At 41.9% G+C, this 20,181-nt stretch overlaps 1 protein-coding gene across 1 annotated transcript; it reads left to right on the forward strand.

Moving 5' to 3' along the window:
* The first annotated feature begins 4,677 nt into the window (after window positions 1-4,677).
* On the forward strand, window positions 4,678-11,361 carry LOC114441126 (golgin subfamily A member 1-like). Its single transcript, XM_028413914.1, is given in 18 exon segments — window positions 4,678-4,719; window positions 4,802-4,834; window positions 5,747-5,869; window positions 6,074-6,231; window positions 6,324-6,435; window positions 6,522-6,605; window positions 6,708-6,833; window positions 6,996-7,091; window positions 7,370-7,696; window positions 8,087-8,161; window positions 8,331-8,420; window positions 8,620-8,713; window positions 8,869-9,029; window positions 9,153-9,311; window positions 9,465-9,524; window positions 9,747-9,971; window positions 10,068-10,154; window positions 10,638-11,361. Coding segments are annotated over 18 exon segments (2,133 nt in total). The 3' UTR covers window positions 10,719-11,361.
* The last annotated feature ends 8,820 nt before the right edge of the window (window positions 11,362-20,181 follow it).

Here is a 20,181-nt window from a genome sequence, read left to right on the forward strand (position 1 = left end):
ACAGCCTGCGTGGCATCCAGGCAGATTGCTGCCGTTGGAGCTGCGATAAGAAGGTCATCAACGTACTGAATGAGTGTAGTGTTTTCTGGGAGGGTGCAGTGACTGAGTATCTGTTTCAAAACCTGATTAAAAATACCGGGGGAGAGCGCAAAACCTTGAGGTAGCCTGGTGTAGCGATACTGCGTTCCCTGATATGTGAATGAGAAAATGTCTCTGCATTCAGGTGCCAGAGGGAGACAAAAGAAAGCATTAGCTAAATCTATGCAGGTGAACCAGCTCTGTGAAGGATCCAGTTGGGCCAATGCCACGTATGGATTCGGAACTGGTACCGTGGGGGTTGACAGTGCAGCGTTAATGTCCCTCAGATCATGTGCCATGCGATATTTACCTGTCCCTTTCTTTTCTACAGGTAGGATGGGAGTATTCCAATCTGAGTGAGAGAGTTCCAGCACGCCATTTTCAAAGAGTCCATGAATAGTATCTGCAATGCCAGCTCCGGCTGCTGGCTTGTGGGGATACTGTGGTATCCATAAAGGGCCTGGTGTGTTAATCTGAAACGTCACAGGTTCACAGTCCACCAGACCCACATCAGTGGGACCGTCTGCCCATAAATGTGGTGGCAAGCTGTCAATCACAGCCTGTGCCAGAGGATGATCAGTTTTCTCTCTACCATGATGTCTAGCAAGCAGTTCATGTGCCAGAGTGACAGTGTTCATAGTTGAAACAGTTATTTTGTATGCTTTAGCAGATGGAGAATACATGATTTGAGGTAAAGGTGTGGGTTGCCAGTCTGATTGCCCCATGGCACGTTTAACCATGCCACCCAGTTCTTTGGCCTGGTGGTTTGGATGTACAGCTAATGAGACGTGGGGATGCCCTTCGTCACTCATCATGTACCAAGACATTTGTTCTGGAGTGAGGTCCACACCGGCTGCCACGCCCTCAGGTGCCACAAAAATGTCTCGGACTGTAATAAACCAGTCCTGTCCCTCTAGGGAGTGCGCAAACTTCTCATGGTACCAATCAGTTTGCTGCCTGTCATAAAATAGAGTCACATGAGGGGGGTCAGGGGGAGAAACATATGGTTCGACCTGCGCTATCCAGGGCTTCCACTGCAGGTAGGCAGAGAGGATTCCTGGGTTCTGGGGAGTTTCAGGATGTAACATGCCCCAGTAGATGTCAGCACATGGGTCAGTCACAGGTCTCATCAGATATTGTCCGCCTGTGTCTGCAACATTACAGTGGAACATGGTGCCGTCCGGCAGTGTCACTGTCAGCCCGTCTGGGCCGCACAAAATAGATGCTCCAAACTTAATCAGCAAGTCTCTCCCCAGTATATTCAGAGGCAGAAGAGGTGAGTGTACAAAACAGTGTGAAACAGTCTGATGTCCCAGCTGAGCAGTCATGGGAGTGGTTATAGGCAGAGTCTGTTTATCCCCAGAGAAGCCCATCACAGTGATAGAGTTGCTGGACAATTCCATAGAAGATGAGTGAAACAATGTAGAACAGGTGGCGCCAGTATCCACCAGAAAAGGCAGTGTCTCATCCTCTACTTGCATAGATAACATCGGATCTGCCGTAACGATGTAATCTGAGCTGCTCTGTGGGGTGTGTCATTGTTGTGAGAAGTCACAATCCCACTGTTCCCAGCCGGAAACAGGAAACTGTCCAGTGAATGGAGGTCCTGGGGGGCGGGAGGAAGCCCTCCGTGGACCAGACGCTGCACGTCCTCGGGCATACTGTCCCTGTCTGTGTGGAAAGTCTTTGGCCCAGTGTCCCAACTCCTCACAGTAATAGCAGCGGTCACGACCTGGGTCTCCCCTCGGCTGTCCCCTAAGTGTTCCACCCCTTCCGCGCCTGCCTCTCCATCTGCCCCTCCCTGATCCGTACCCCCTGTAGGACCCCGTAGGCTGCTGATAATCAGGAGAATAAGGTGGTGGAGGCACCCAAGGTGTGACAGGAGGTGCGTCAGAGCTTTCAGTGACAACCATGACTTTATTATTTTTATCTTTCTTTTTTGTCATTGGCCTTCTGTCTGGCCTCAGTCAATTGCAGTTTCAATAATTGTGCTTGCAAATCCTGGACATCCTTACTGTCAGCTTGTGCTGCCTCTTGGGCTCAAAGTCTCAGTCATGTGATTACGTGAAAATTAAAAACTAAAGCTTAATAAGTTTGTGTTATTCGCAAAACTGTGCTCAGAAGAATTAACAAAACTATATTGTTAGAAAAGTTCACAAACTATGTTCACATCAGAAATATATACAAAAGTATGTGCACAACAAAAACACTAATCCAGTTCGTGAGTGAACCTACTTCAACAGGCCACTGCTTTACGTTTACACCAATTAAGGTTTCCAGCAGTGCTGCTGCTTCAGTTCACCTCGTCTCTGGCATTCATACACATTCCACACTCATGCTTTACCCATTTATACTGCGAGCTCTGTGTGTGTGTCAGTACTGTATCTTCACTTCTCTTTGTTTCTCTTTAGGGGTGCTTCATGAACTCACAGGACTTATTCTCTGGTCTTGCCATCCAGTGTAAGAACGGCTCACAGTTATTTCATTATTTATTCTCTACTCTCTGGTCTTGTCGTCTTTATCTCAGACGACTCACAGTTATGAGTCTCAGAGTTCCTTTCTTTTCTAGATTCTGGCCGACTGAGAAATATGGCACGCTGTGTCCCTGGTACTCAGTCCAATGGATTCGAGACTAGCCTCTGTCCGTGACACCAGAATCTTATATATCTGTAATTTGGAAGCCTGTAGACTTACTACAACTCCCGCCTAACTAGTGCGGTCATTGTTTCAGTTTCCAGTCAGTCCAACAGTCATACCATGTGTTTTTGCCTGGTCTTGTTCCTTTTTCTTTCTTTTTTGTAGTGATTTAGGGTTCCTCAAGCCCCGGGCCTCAAACCCAGCTTTTCCGGCCTCTCGTCAGAGCACCGGTGGAGTCGCCACACTCAGGATTTTCTGCTACCGCTTTTTCTCTTAAATTCTCTTAATCCTCTGCAGGCATCATTTACTTATCTCTTAAACAGCTGTAGTCATTACTCATTCACCGTAGTCATAATTCATTCACTTACGGTTATTTCACTGTAGTCATAATTCATTCACTTACAGTTATTCTCTTAAATTCATTCAGTCAATGTTCTTTTTTACTTTTACAGACAGATTACTACTAAGACTCGGGACACGTTACATTTTAGAGTAGTCAATGCAGATATAAAAGGTCTGCTTACCTTATTGTTGCCGGCACGTGTCCTCTGTCTGTTCGTAATCGGCCCCTGTGTTCAATTGACGGATCTGAGGATGATTTTTGCCTTTGATCCCATGGACGAGCCCCCAAATTGTTGTGACCTGATCTGGTCACCCCGGATTCCCAGACTCTGTCCCCGATGCACAGAACATTGAATGAAAACCAGTACTGATCAGTTTCAGTTTCGCCTTTATATAAAGGTAGAATGCACAGCTCAATACAGACCCCTCGATCTGCTCCTGCAGCTGACCATTTGCATTCTGTCTGTCCCATGCATTAGGCTCGTTTTATTAATCTGACAACAAGGTGTGGTTACATTTACATAGAAAGGCATAAAAGGTAATGTTTTTCAGTGAAACATGCATATTCAATAATCACAAGGTGGAGGGCGTATACGAAACTAAAAGACATTGAAGTTCTCCCACTCACATCTTTGATGTGAGTGTGTGTCAGGTCCTCCTGTTACGACCTTGAGTATATCTTATCTCTTTGGCAAGCTTGTGTTTTCATCTTTGGGTCAACTAAGGGGTTTGCAGTTCGAATTTCTAAACTAACCATTGAACATCAGAATGCTTTATGGCCTCAGTCAGAGGTCTCGATCTATGAGCAACCATACACTTTTACCATATGTGCAAACAAACATATATTTTGACCATGTATTTCCACAATAACAAATATGAACAGCAAATGTGGCAGTTATTGCAAACTACATTTACCAAGCGAAAACGTTAGTGTATGAAAACATTGCGCAATACTATGTATATAATAATGTGTGCGGCAGGCTAACTAGCCATAGCAGTCATGTAAAGCTAAATTCACTGCGTTAGCCAGGACGCTACACCGTCTTTGCTTTGAACGTTGTGAATCCTCAGTGTGGTATATTGTAAATGGTTAATTAATTTTGATGACAAAATGTCGGCACATGAAAGTAATGATTCATCACTACAGCCTGATGTAGCAGAAGTTGAGTGAGGGCAGGGTGGAGTGCCAGGCAGGCCACAATCAAAGATTAGTTTTATGGTGCTTTTGTCCTCGACCTCTGATACAGAAGTCAAGTTAGTAAATTCATTGCCAAATCCAAAAAGCATCCATGAATTGAAGCCTGGAGTCAGACTGGATTCCACACTGCCTCTTGATGTGCTCAACAAGTTCAGGAACAGTTGCTGGAAGCCCATCCGGCAAGATGAGTCTCTGAGAATCAGTTTCCCCAAGTATAATTCTGAGTGAACTGAAGCAGCCATTTCACATCACTCTGAAAATGCAATACGTGCAAATGCAACAAAATATGAAATAGAAAATGCAAAATACAAACGTTTCTGTATGGTTTCCATCTTTCTCTTTCTCTTTGTCACTTTCACTGCTCAGTGTCCATAAAGAAACTTCAAGACCAGAATGAGAATCATCAAGCCAACAAAGCCAAAATGGCAGAGGGGATGGCTTTAGCTTTAGAAAAGAAGGATCAGGTAAATGTCACTCTGTATTTCCTTTCTGTACACTACTGACATCAGGCCTGTGTTTTTACATCTTTCAATCCTTTACCTGCAGGAATGGATGGAGAAGTTGGGCAGTGTGGAAAAGGTAAGTCGTTATCTGTCAGACAGTATCAAGTTCAGTTCAGCGTATGCTCCTCTAATTTGTATTCTTTTATCATGGGCAAACCTGCAGCCCAAATTGTGAAGTGACCTTTGACACTGTTGATTTCCCTTCACATTACTATGTTTCTTAGAGAGTTTTATTTGTGTTAGTGAGCCATAACTCTTCCATAAACCCTAACACACAGATTGCAGAACACCACATCAATTAGTGTTGAAGTAAAACCACAAGGCTTTCATATACACAACCACATTATGAGTCCTAATGTTTAAAGCAGGTAAGTTTATCATATCAAAAATCTGAACTTATTTGTGACAAAAACAAACTCCACCTTAGCCACAAACAACTCCACCTCTTGACCGCAGACATCTATTTTGTTAGTCTTCCAGTGGTAGTCAGGGTTTATACTGATCGATTGATCAGTAACTAGCTGTCCAGCTAGCTTCGTGCCAAGTCATTAACCCTGTACATAAGTAACCCCTGCAACACACATTTCCCAACACATTAACACAAGATAGCAGCGTTCATTTACCACATATTGTTAATTCCCTTCCAAGCAAATGGGTAAGCACACATAAAGGTGCCCTGTGGAGTAAAGAAAAGATCTGCAGAATCCTGAGCTCCAACAATTGCATGCAATGCATTTGCAAGCATTCCAGCTGTTTATCCCAGGCTTTTGTTAGTGGCCTTTTCTCTGGTCAATGTTGATGCATTACTTTACTCCTACCACCTGCAGAAATACTTACTATTAATTTTTACAGAGGATAGCTCATCATTAATTCATACTACGGGTATTATCACCTGTATACACAGGTCATAACTCCACAGGGATCCTTTAAAATTAGCTCCTGGAATCCTGCAATGGATGGAGCAGCATGAATGGTGCTATAATAAAAGGCTGACCTGTCAGCTCGCCTAGAGGAGATGATGGAACAGAGCTTAGCACTCTTCCAGAAAAGGGATGACCTGGATGAACTGGAGGGCTTTCAGCAGCAGGAGCTTGCTAAAGTGAAACACATGGTACGTACATGTGGTGTTCTGTTTGATAGCAGAGCTATCATAGCTAAATTAGATTAAAGATTAGAAATAACCCAGTTTAGTCTTCAAGACGACCACATTTTGCCATCGTACAGGACAGGGCAGGCCTTAAATGTAAGGTGTGATTTGATGTAATCTGCATTCATTCATTCATTTCCCATTTCTGCCCATCACTTGCTAAGAAAGGAGGAGTTACTGAGCCAGAGAGAGCAGGAGCTGCAGCAGAAGGAGGGTGAAGTTCAGTCAGCAAAACGAGGGCTCTCTGAGGCCCGGGGAAAACTCCGTGCTCTGGAACAGCAGCATGAGGAGAGCTGCAGACTCAACTCTGAGCTTGAAATAGAGAGGTAAGAAGAAATGCAACAGGGATTTCTATGAGTTCTTGTAATTAGTTGTGTGGTCATGTTGGAATTGTTGTTGGGTTGTTGGGTTGGTGCAGAGAGGAGCTGCTGCTGCTCAGAGAAGAGGCAGACAAGAAGATAAGTGAGCTGGAGGGACAATGTCAGGAGCTGCAGTCTGTCATCCAGCAAGTTTCTGAAGACTTCCAGAAGGTCAGTCCAAACCCAAACTGCTACACTCCTCCACACTGCTCATTTATTGATTATTTCTGGACATTATAAAATGTTTTATTTTTTAGTCCCAGAGTATGGTCTCAAATCTAGAGAAGTCACTCCATGAATTGCAGACTGAACACGATGCCCTGAAGTTGCAGCAACAAAAGGTCAGAACATAAATCTTTTTGGAAAACATAAATTATCCAGGTAGTTTCGAGCAATATTAATAGAATATTGTTTAGTTTGTTAAACATGCTCTCTGCCATTAGGCTGCTGTGACCGAGGAGGACAAGGAGCGCTTGTTAGTGGACCTTCAGAAGAAAGTATCTTCATTGGAGAGACGGTTGGAAGGGAACCTGAGCCAAGATGAGCATCTACAGGAGCTTCTTCAGGAGGTAAAGTCAGCTTGGATCAGGCCAGTGGTGGTTTAGAGTGTTCATGTCAGTTTTGGTTGTTAATTTAGAACACATCACCAGCCTTGTAGCACTTTTAACAGATTACTTTGGTAAGATAAAAGCACTTATACCTACTTATCAGTGCTGCTGATGCCTTTTCAGAAGTCCAACGTGGAGACGATGTTGAAAGACACCAGAGCAGAGCTGCTGGCTGTCCGAACAAACCATGCTGATACTGTTAGCTCTCTGGAGGCCCAGGTAAATAAAAGCATTTTACAGCACAAACAGTTGAGAGGGATTGAAGTAATGATGAAACTAGGATCAAAGTGGAGCCTAAGTTGTTCGAGAGTGTTGTTCCTTTTATGTATTTTTATTGCTTGCATGGTTTTTCCTCCCACTTCGGTCTTTTCACCTTAGCTTTCTTTTCCAGATTGAGGTCTAAGTGCTGACAGTAAATTGCACAAAAGACTTGTTATTTCCTCAGATCTCTTACGTTGGACTTAATGTCAATCGGTGTCTCTTCTCTCTGCCCTCAGGTATCCAGGATGAGCTGTACTATTACTGAGCTGCAGACTCTGCTCCGGCACAAAGAAGACTCCTCCAGGGCCTACAGAGAGAGAAGTTTTACATTTTACATTACTCTTAACAGGGAAAATAAGATGATTTAATCTGCCTAAAATGAAATGAAAGAAATGTTCTGCATCTCTGTTTGTTTTGCCCAGCAAGGAGAGTGGAATGCAGAGAAAGCCTTTCTGGATCAGCAGGTGTGTTTGTTAGAGCAGCAGAGTCAGGAGAAGGCCAGTCGGCTGGAAGAAAGCATCAGCTCTTTACAGACAGACAAACAGATGCTGCTGGACAGGGTGGTATGTTTGCTACAACTTACTTTCACCTATTTTAATTGTATCCTGCAGCATTAAGCAGCAGGTACTTCTGACATTAACCTCATATGGTTACTGTCACTTTTGAACTGCAAGTATCACTATGGCTGTTTTCACTAGTCATGAAATGGACTAATCCCTGGTCAAGCATCTGAAGGAGTAAGATTAACTTGTTAATAAAACTAATGAATTTTACCTTACTTTATAGTTCTAACCTGTTTCTGAGTATGCATGGAGCACCTGGAATGCAAGCAATTTCCCCCTGGGATTAATAAAGTATTTCTGATTACAGAGAAGAGAAAGTGTGCCAGCAGCTTTTGGAGAGGATGCCGTTGTGTGATGTGTTGACTTATCGTCTTTGTTTCGTACTGGCAGGCTGATCTGGACAAACAGATGAATGAGGCAAATTCCACTCTGAAGCAGCGGAGTGAAGAGATGGAGGACTGTAAGGTCAGAAACACGTATTCACACAAAACATGAGCTTACACATTTTGTGATAGGACTGCTGGTCTAAAAATACAGTACTGATGAGATGATGAGCCCTGCTGAGGTGTTTTTAGGAGATTAAAACAGAGGCTATCTGTAGTCCTCACTCCCTGTCTCGGCATGTTCCCTCCAGGCAGAGCTGAACGGCCGGCAGACATTGAGCACAGAAATTGCTAAAGCTCTGGAAGAAACCAGACGACAGAAGGAGGAACTGCAAATGCAGGTCTGTGGGTAAACACGATACTGTTCCTAACATAGGTTCCCCACAATGATGGACAGTACCAGACACATACTGTGACTGTAAACCAGTGAATTGGACCTTTGTACCAGTCACAGATCATAAGAGAGCAGACATGAGCTGTGTGGGTGTAAGAGTGTGTGTGAGTGTGTGTGTGTGTGTGTGTGTGTGTGTGTATTGTCAGGTTGGAGAGCTGACCAGAGACCTACAGACGGAGCTGTCCACTGCCACCGAGAAGCTAGCGCTGAGAGAGGAAGATACTGAAACACTCCAGAACGGTAAACACTATCAATCCAACTATAGATTGGATTTATAGAGATTCCTTTTGATCAGATCCTACATGAATACATCTTCTCATATTTGTACAATTAGGAGGAAAAACATTTTTGTGTTCCCTATTTTGAGTGAAAAAGTGTGCCTCTGTGTGTTGCAGAGATGCAGAGTCGGCAGGCATTACTTGTCCAGCTGCAGGAGGAAGCCGAGCGGCTGCGAGCACAGCTGAAGCAGATGGAGCTGGATAAAGACTCCGAGCTGACCAGCCTGAAGGAGGAGCTGCTCAGTCAAACACAGCAGCTAGATAGCTGCCAGGCACGGGTCAGCAACTATATACAATAGAAGAAACACCTGTGCTTCTGCTGGTGCAAATTTACATGCAGTGTAAAGAGACATTCTCATTGATTGGTTTACAGCATGTACTGTTTGGTATGTGTTGTACAGGTCTCGTACCTTGAGGTGGAGGTGGAAACCCTGACAGAACAGCTTCACAGCCCTGAAGTGTGTGAGGAGGATCAAAATGGCAGTGTGACCGTGGACGACCTGGATCATGTCCAGAAAGTAAACCGAGAGCTGGAGCAGCAGCTCAGCGACAAGAACAGGGTCAGCCTTTTTTTAATGAATAACATTATAAGCACATAGGACAAGATCAAATAATTCTTTATTAGTCCCACAAAGGAGACATTCTCTACAGATAAATGCACACAAGCATTTACAATTTCATGCAACACACTGATTGTTGTTGTTGTTTTGCAGACCATCAAGCAGCTGCAGCAGAGACTGGCAGAACTGAAGAGGACTCTGCAGAAAGAACTGGTAAGACAGCAAGTCTCTTATGGACTACGCTTACATGCACAGCAGTACTCTGAGTTGTAATCGTCATGTGAGCTGTAATCACATGACTTTAATCAAAATGCGGTGTGCATGTCAACATAGGCTTTTTGTTAACGCAGGATCAAATGACTAGTGAATTTTTGAGGCTTTCTGTTCACTGAGAGCTGAAGAGTCTATGTGCCTCATACTGTTTGTCCTCTGCAGAAACTAAAGCCTGAGCCAGAAGCTGAAGGGAGGGAGAAATTGTTAGAAAGCCGAGCAGAGAAACAAGAGAAGGTTTGTCCAGACCCTCCACCAGCATCCACTCCGAGCCCCCCGACCTCCAACACCACAGTGACTAACACCTCAGACCTCAACGACTCACGGGAAATCAACTTTGAGTATCTCAAGCATGTTGTCCTCAAGTTCATGTCATCTAGAGATGCCGAGGTGAAGCATCATAGCTGTTTGGTTTTGGAACACTACAGTCGATTGATATGCGTTGGCAGTGTTGGGCTGAATCTGTTCTGTGTCTCGCCCTGTTAGGCTTATCAGCTCATTCGAGCTGTAGCTGTGCTGCTGAACTTCAGTCGCGAGGAAGAGGAAATGCTGAAGCAAACCCTGGAGTACAAGGTCAGTCCTAACACTCCCTGTGATCAGCTTTTATCCTTCGAGACCTCTTCCTAATCAGCAAGCAAGCTCATTTGTTGAATATAATAATGAGCAATTTTATCTCTGACTCAGAGGAACGAAATGAATTGATTGTGTTCTCTGTAAATAAATCTGAATAATAACAGTGGGATTCAAAGGTTGATGGGCTTTTATTTTGTTATTTAGTCAGATTCTTAATCTACGATGTACCAACAGACTGTATTATCTCAATTTTAGGAAATTTCTTCCTAAATCTGATTATCTTCAGTACATAACATGTCAATTAACAGTTTAGTATATTAATATACATAACTTGCAACTTGACCTCTAAATGACACGAAATACTTGAAAAGGGTGGAATTTATTTATTTATTGCCAGTGTGGTCCGCTGTCCTTAAACCAGAGGTGCAGGCCCTATAACATGTTTATAGTTCTCTTTTAATTCATATGTTCTCTGTGCTCTAGATGTCATGGTTTGGATCCAAGCCCTCTCCTAAGGGGACCATCCGGCCTTCAATCTCAGGCACTTCAACCAACTGGAGCTGATGAGCAGCAGAAAGAGTTGAAAGGGATGGAGAGAAAAGAAACCATGGACCACCTCCTCCTTCCTGTGTGGCTCCCATCACTGAGCAGGACTCTAGCTTTAAACTTTGAACAGCCTCTCGCAGTTTTTGTCTAGCTGTGTGTGGCAAGGACTAATGATCTGTGCTCTGTGGGAACAGAGAAGGGCCTGTGCAGTATCTTTAAGTGATTTTTAATAATCAGTTGATTTTTTTTTTCTTGCTAAGGGAGATCGGAGTTTGTCATAAGTCACATTTTTCTTGCAACATATACAGTTCTGCTGTTTTCTATATGGTGAAAAACCAAAAAAAAAAAAAGAGATCAGGAAAAAAATAGTAAAAAGAGTTGACTGTTATACGTGGGACTGCCTCATTCGTGCCCTTTTTTTTTGTTGGAACATCAACATGACTTGGAAGGAGTCTTTACTGGACAGATAGTAGAGCCTTTAATTACTGAAGGATTTAGTTATTCTTTATTTTAAAAAGCACATAGGGCTTCTCTAAGGAAAATGTGTCGTTTTAATTACCTGTACAGGATACTGAAGCTACTTTGGCTTAAGTATCAATGGGAGCTTATTTAATGGTATCTTTTAAATGGTTATAACTATCACACTGGCATCGAAGGACCAAATTGCCTCTTTCAAATGACAAGTTAAGCTACTAAATCTACAAAGATCTTCAGGATCAAGGGACACAGTGTAATCGTACTAAAAAAAATGTCAACAAAAATCACAGAGGCCCTCATCCTACCTGTTACTTCTAAAATATAACACTGGGAATAGAATTTGCACAGACCTGAACAGCTAAAATGTAAATAACGTTGTATGATCTATGGACCATTAAGGCCCTTTAACATCAGTGTGAATGATATGGATGCTAACGATGTGATAAAATAAGAGAATGCTATGTAAATGACTGGAGGACATGCTCTACCTTTACCTGCCTTTGCTAATACAAATGTAATTACATTCCACATGTCTATTTATATATAGAAATATGTACATACTGTATGCATTGAGAACTTTATAAATCAGTGGATGTAAATGGTTTGATGTGATCGGTTTGCAGTATTTATCACCACCATCATCAGATTGTCATTCCCATCACAATGCCCACTCCTGACAGTGACACAAGTCACAACACATGTGACAGTTTCTCGGCCATTTGAAATTTTACTGGTTTAATTTGTTCTTTGTGTATCGGGATGCAGGAGCACATTTTATATGCAGAACTGTCATCGTCTTGTGTTACTAACAACAGGTAGCAGACTGATGTAGTCGCACAGACTCCATTGGGTTATATACTGTCTCTATGAGAATCAAACAAAGGAAACATGAGAACGGTGAATGCACTTTTTAACCTGATTGATTCTGCTGTGAAAAACCTTAAAACAACAACTGTACAATCACTGCAGCTCTTCTTTTTGTCTTTGATTTTTATGATCGCTGCCACTACTGTGGTTTGCGTTCCCATGTTTATTATAAATAAATCAGAAATCACTAAATCTAACGTTTCTGATGTCTTATTTTGAATGACTGAATCTACCTAATATTATCATGTGTGTGTAGAAACGCCAGGCAGTTAAAGGAAAGTAAAACGAGTACCTTAACACCAAGAAACACAGTCAAGTGACCAAAGAGAGAAAAAGCAGAAAGCAATCAATACTTCATGCAAAGTCCAATCCTTCAGTGGAACCACTGTGTAAGGCTGACAACGCCCCCTGGTGGTTGTTAAATATTTTGCAGTCAGGGTGAAAAAAGTTTCATCGCTCTAATGTGTACAATATGATAAAAATAGAAACATAGAAAACTGTCAAATGTGTGATAATACTGATAATCCAGAGTGACACTAAAATAATGCTACAAAGCAGACTGAATTCATATTAAATGAATCCTCCCTGTCGCTGTTTTAATTAGTGTGGACTCAGCTCAGCTCAGGCATGTTTTTCTGCAGTAAAATGGTAAATTTACAATAAATAAATAAAAAGTTTGATTAATTAAAAACGTAAAATGTTAACAATATTTTTACAGCTGTCCAGAGGTGTTGCCATTCTCACCAAAAACTGTGAGCCCCACCTCCATAGATATTGAACTGTTTACATGTTTCCAGCCTCTATAAATTTACAGTGCTCAAAAAACAAATAAATAAAGGAAACATTTAAAGAAGAGGCAGTTATCAAGACAAGCCCTATAAAGGAGAGGTTCTGCAGGTGCTGACACATTGATCATTTTTATATTATTTTGTTCTCAGTGTATTGTGCCCTTGTTATGCTGACTGGTCAAATTGTTGATATTTAAATTTTAAATTTAAAAACTGCTCACATGACGGTTGGTGTTGTCATGACAGCTGGTGGTGTCCTTTGATCTTCCTGCTATATATTTGGAGCTTTGAGGCATTCACACAGTTACTGACTATACATCCACGGTTCACTGCGACACACGGATCTACGGTCACTTCACATCGGGAATAGACCTCGCATAGTGTAAGTCTACAGAACAACTTCAAACACCAGCACAAACTAGTCTATTCTTCTTGTATAACTTTGCTTACTGTTCCACACAGGCTTTGCTTCTTGCTGTCATGGCCCAGAGACAAAACACAAGAGTGGGATTCATGGGTCCTCTTCAGGTTCCAGAGAAACACTCCATCATCCGCAAGCTTGGCCTGCTGAATAATTCCCTCATGGCCAGGAACAACCACGTTGAGGATGAGAACAGCAGACTGTTGGACATCTCCAAGAGACTGAGGAAGCTTCTGGAGATCAGTGGAAGACACTCCAAGCAGCAGACCGAGGAGTTCATCAAAAGCAACGCTGCCAAGGACGCAAAGATCGCCAAGCTTGAGGCAGACCTGCGAGTCCAAGCTCAGCAACACCAGGAGGTCGTCCGTGAGCTGGAGGACCGGAGCACGTCCCTCTCCAGCCGGAACAAAGATCTGGAGGACGAAAACAGCCGACTGTTGGCTGTCAACAAAACGCTGAAGAAACATCTTCGGGACAAATACTACAAGGAGCAGAGCGAAGCCACAACCTCTGCTGACAATGAGAGCGCCCTCAAAGCACAACTGGAGCAGATGAGACAGTTGCTGGAGGCCGAGAGGCAGAAGAACAAGTCCCTTCAAGAGGAGGCCTCATCTCAGCTGCTGGAGGGGGAGAGGAGAACAACGTCCTGAAAGAGGCCACACACCTGATAACTGTACATAGGAGCCTGTGAACATAGTTTTTAATTGTTATTTTTTTGTTTGACCTGTTTTGCTGCAATATGTGATGCTGTCAATTAAATATGAGAATATCATTGAATATATAAAAGTGTTGTTCTCTCAATGCACGTGCTGTTTAAAACAATTATATCTGAAATAGTAATATATAATACATAATATAATACATATTGTTTAACATAATTTTTTAACATAAAAAATATGATTTGTAGTATTAAGTGGTGGTAATGACATATCCAAGTGAAATAATGAGCAGCTGGAGGGCTTTAGGGCTAAGGTGGCTCTGCAGTGCAGAAGCACACATTTCAAACTATAGCATTATTTGATTTTATTTATATATTTCTTCATACCCACATGGTTCTTTTAAAATTGTGCGGCTGCCATTTGCATCATCACTGTAAACTGTGTTTCCACCACAAGAGGGCAGCACCTCACAGTCAGTCAATATGGTCTGACTGGAGATATGACTGCTAACTAGTGTTGGGAGGTTCGACTCTTCTTACTGACTCAAATCAGTTACTCTCGAACCCTCACGTGAACGAATCTTATTGTGAGTCATTTCGTTCATTTCGTTCATTTTTACAGCCGGTGGCGCCGTGTCCCTCTGTAGTATAGTGCCGCGCATTGATATGGGACAAAGTATAATAAGTATAACTACCACAAGCAATTCAAAGCATGTGAAAACATAAGAGGGCAAATACACACCACGGTACAGTGACTTCTGTCCTGCATCCTCCCTGCCAGTGTTGTTTAACAGTGCCACAGTGACTAGGTAGCTGTCACGTGACAAATGAACGAGAGTGTACTGCTTCACACACACATGAGTTGTGAACGAGAACGAATCTGTGCAGCCTGTGGAGCTTGTCACGTGACAAATGAACGATGAACGAGAACGAGGAGGGGAACGAATCTACAGCTCTGATCCGTGCAGCCTGAGCAGCCTATCACGTGACAAATGAACGATGAGCGAGAACGAGGAGGAGAACGAATCTACAGCTCTGATCCGTGCAGCCTGAGCAGCCTTGGTTACATATGATTTCATGACTGGATAATGTACTATTATATTTATTATTTAATGGCAGAGTATAACACAAAACATGATGTCATTTTAGAAAGCATTTATTTACAAACACACTTTACATTATATACACAATAACACTACACATCAACAACAAGCAAAGACCATTAATTATAATTTCATGAATACATAGCGTTTGCCTGGTGTCACGTGACAAATTGAGGAGCGTCAGATATCAGACATTCATTTCCTTGTTTGTTTCTGAGTCCACAGCCCCGCAGCTGAGCTTCAGCTCTCGCGTGACAAATGAGCGATTCGTATGAACGATTCGTATGAACGATTCGTATGAACGATCTGTGAACGAGTCGCAAGTTCCTTTGCTGATCATTTGCTGCTGGCCAATTGGCACACAGCCTGAGTGGCTTGGCCGTCACGTGACAACAGAACGAAGATCCGGGGGCTACCGCGACTCAGGAACGAATCATATCTGTTTCCTGTCCTGCCAACTGAGCTTTATGCGGCTGCCTGCCATGTAGCGAAAGAACGAATCACTCACTGAGGGGACTCGTTACCCCGATTCATATAAAAGATTCGTTCATATTGAACGAATCGTTCACGAGCAACACATCACTACTGCTAACCAGAGAAAGGGGTTGGTCTGATCAATAATGGATTGATTGGTGAGCAGTGTTTGAAAGCTGAGCCACCTTTCAATGACAGTAAAGGCTGAAGACGCCAGCGGCAACAGCTGTTTCAAATGTGCAGACAAAAGGCACTGACCTGTGTGGGAACAGATCTTCAGGAGCATGTATTTGGTTGAAAATAGGCACTTCCTTCTTTTTGAAGCCTTTCAGCTTTCAGCAGCCGGTCTCCACCAGCGCCGGAAGTAACATTTCATATCAGCTTGTCAATGTCCATACAACCATCAAAGTGAATGATCATCCACTCCATTCAATTTCCATGAACTCATTGAAAAGTCCGAGCCTCATCATTGGATGGAATGCAGCACACTGTAGTTATTGTAGTGTGGCGAATATTATCATGTGTGTGTATTCCTCTCCTTTACAGGGCTTGTCTTGATAACTGCCTCTCATTTCCACCTGTTGTCTGGTCTATTTGCACAACAGCAGCTAAAATGGATCCACAATCAGTGTTGATCCTAACTGGACAGGCTGATGTAGAGCTGCCAACTTTTCCAAAAACCTTGGAGTGAGATTCAACTCATGTTGTGGCATTCTGGCGGTTTGTGGGGCCAAAACCCATTGATACAGGAGGCCTACTGGAGATGGACATTATTGGTTATATTCTGTGAAGCAGAGACAGCTGAAGGTCCACCCCAGGATCATTTGGATTAAGGTGTGATTTCTTGTATTCAATTGGTTTGTCACAGGCTCTGCTGACAGAAACATAGGGGTGAGTGAAGCTAAAAGGAAGAATACCCGTCTATGTCACTTTTTCTTTATTAGTGATTCTGGGTAGAATGACACATTGTGTTAAAAAAAGCTGCACTTTGTTTAAGATGGACCACAAGTATGTACCAAGTACAAGCCCAAATGCATGTTGTGACAGTGAGTTACTGTGGTTTTGTTGTATGGACGCCACAGGAGTTTTTCATCCAGCGGGTCCAGTATGACGCTGACGTTTTCTTCCACAATGAATTACATTTTTATATATATATATATATATATATATATAAATTTAATTCAAAGTAATATCATCAATAATCCAACAAAAAAAAACATTTCAATCACATATCTTGTTGTATTTCAACATCAAACTCTAAACCTTTACTTTGGAAGTTGACATCATGTCATATTAAAACAATTTTTGGACACTTTACAAACGACTGTTTTCAATGACTTTATTTTATAGGCGAGCAGTTCTGTAAAGGATTCAATACAGATTAATTATTCTCTTCTGTTAAGTTTGGTCCCATTAAAGCTGTAACAAGTTATTTTCATAGCAAAATATGCAACAGAACTGAGCTTATGTGGAACAAAGTTTGTTTCTTGTGGATATTATATCTAGAATTACAGGATTAAAAAAAAAATGAAAAAAAAACCATGTAAAAGCACCGTCCTCACTGAATGTAAATCTGAATAAATAAAACTGCTATTCCATCTGTCATCATTTGTTATCAAGGTTATCAGTTTTAATGATCTAATGGATTTGATTGGTTCATCATATTACACATCAATTAATTTGATGATCATCACCTGGAAGGAACTGGAAGGGATTCACTAATGTGTAGCAGAGACACAAACAAAGTGTGACACCATAATGTGTCCATCCATCAGTGAAGTCTGTGTCCACAGGCCTCTGACATTAAGGACTGATCATAACAAGACATCATAATGAAAAAGATGAATCCCTCTTTCATAACTAGAACTTCTGCTCAGCCAATCAGAAAGTCAGTGAATTACTAGTCAGTTCTCTGTTGATGTATTGGTCAGTGTGACATGAAGCAGTTCATGTTCATCAGGTCGGGAGATTTGGAGGCTGATCTCAGTTCAGTTGTGTGATGGATGAAGTAGATTAGTGAAATGACTGAAGCTGAGGTCACTCATTTTGTTGCTCGGCCACACGTCGTCCTTACACTTCCCTTGGAACTTACAACAAACAAGCCTGTTTTAAAAGATGGTTTGGCGTCACTTTATTCACACTAAAGACTCATTTGTAGACTCTAGTCAAATAAACAGAAGAAAAGTAGTGAAGTGACAACTCCATAACAGTGAGCTTGTGTCTGGAGGGGCCACAGAGGTCTTAAGGTGTAGTCCAGCTCATTTGGCCTTAGTGCAAATAAAGCAAAGTACTGCTCTTGGTATGGGCTCTAAATACACACAGTGTATATGAGTAGAATCAACCTTCAGTAATGTCACATGAATGACTGACCCACAAACAGGAGAAAAAACAACAGAAAGTACACAAGATAAAAGTCAATCCCACACCAGTGCAGCATGATCCTTTCCAAGCTGGAAAAGTTGCAAAGGCCCATTTAAAGTCCAGCATCAGTCTTCTGTCCAATCAGCAGCCACCACCTGCAAGTCAACACTGGAAAGAGAAACTGAAGCACAACAGGTGAACAGCCTTTCTACTAGGTGAGGAGGAGCAACAGTAAACAAACGACCATGGGCAGTTTATTGTTATATATTACATTTAATGCATACACAGTATTCTGTCAACACCTCTGCATGCTTTAGATATTTACATCTTTGTGTTTAGCAGCCTTTACTAACCAGTCTTTACTTTTAACTCTTTACAGACATTGTAGATGCTGCAGATCAGCTTCAAACTATTTGTTACCTGACTGCTGGTCACAAGTGAGTCAACAAGTCAACAGGAAGGTTAGCTCAGATGGTATGTATTGAATTTTTTTATTTGCATGAGAGGTAGAACATAATGTTTTGAATTCCCTGATTCTAAGCTTAGATTTAGTTACAACACATATGCCTTCAGTCAGATCAGACTTGTGTTTATTGCCATGGAAGTGAAGAGGTTTCACTCACTGGTTTACTGGGAATTTGCCTTCATGATTAGTGCATACATAAAACGTAAAACAATTCACATTTAATAAGAAGCATGCATGGGTTAAAAAAAGATAAAACAAAGTAAAACAATGTAATCTAAAAAATAAGGCTATAAATTGACATATGACGTTACAAGACATACAACGAACAGAACATGAGTCAAGGTTGTGATGGCACAACATAGACCCTGATATGAGTGTAACAATACATTTATATATTGTATTATATAAATTGTGAAAACTGACACAGACTGAGATTTTAATTCTGTGGATGCCTGATACCAGTGACTTCTGAGCAGCTCACGTGGAGTCATTTATGTCGTCAGCCATGACATCAACCTGATTGATTTCCTGTGAGTTCAGACTTGGGGTATTACTGCCCTCTATTGGGATCTGTATTCTGCACGGCCTACTGCAGGGTATGAGGGTGAAAGGTTCTACTAGCACTGTATTACATGTTTTGAGATTCAGACATTTGAATTGAAAGAGGTTCTCTTGCAGTGTAGTGTTGGTGAGTAGAAACGCCAGGCAGTTAAAGGAAAGTAAAACGAGTACCTTAACACCAAGAAACAAAGTCAAGTGACCAAATAGAGAAAAAGCAGAAAGCAATCAATACTTCATGCAAAGTCCAATCCTTCAGTGGAACCACTGTGTAAGGCTGACAACGCCCCCTGGTGGTTGTTAAATATTTTGCAGTCAGGGTGAAAAAAGTTTCATCGCTCTAATGTGTACAATATGATAAAAATAGAAACATAGAAAACTGTCAAATGTGTGATAATACTGATAATCCAGAGTGACACTAAAATAATGCTACAAAGCAGACTGAATTCATATTAAATGAATCCTCCCTGTCGCTGTTTTAATTAGTGTGGACTCAGCTCAGCTCAGGCATGTTTTTCTGCAGTAAAATGGTAAAATTACAATAAATAAATAAAAAGTTTGATTAATTAAAAACGTAAAATGTTAACAATATGAACAAATGTGAGCCCCACCTCCATAGATATTGAACTGTTTACATGTTTCCAGCCTCTATAAATTTACAGTGCTCAAAAAACAAATAAATAAAGGAAACATTTAAAGAAGAGGCAGTTATCAAGACAAGCCCTATAAAGGAGAGGTTCTGCAGGTGCTGACACATTGATCATTTTTATATTATTTTGTTCTCAGTGTATTGTGCCCTTGTTATGCTGACTGGTCAAATTGTTGATATTTAAATTTTAAATTTAAAAACTGCTCACATGACGGTTGGTGTTGTCATGACAGCTGGTGGTGTCCTTTGATCTTCCTGCTATATATTTGGAGCTTTGAGGCATTCACACAGTTACTGACTATACATCCACGGTTCACCGCGACACACGGATCTACGGTCACTTCACATCGGGAATAGACCTCGCATAGTGTAAGTCTACAGAACAACTTCAAACACCAGCACAAACTAGTCTATTCTTCTTGTATTACTTTGCTTACTGTTCCACACAGGCTTTGCTTCTTGCTGTCATGGCCCAGAGACAAAACACAAGAGTGGGATTCATGGGTCCTCTTCAGGTTCCAGAGAAACACTCCATCATCCGCAAGCTTGGCCTGCTGAATAATTCCCTCATGGCCAGGAACAACCACGTTGAGGATGAGAACAGCAGACTGTTGGACATCTCCAAGAGACTGAGGAAGCTTCTGGAGATCAGTGGAAGA

The sequence above is a fragment of the Parambassis ranga genome, chromosome 9, assembly GCF_900634625.1.
Source record: "Parambassis ranga chromosome 9, fParRan2.1, whole genome shotgun sequence".
Classification (NCBI taxonomy): domain Eukaryota; kingdom Metazoa; phylum Chordata; class Actinopteri; family Ambassidae; genus Parambassis; species Parambassis ranga.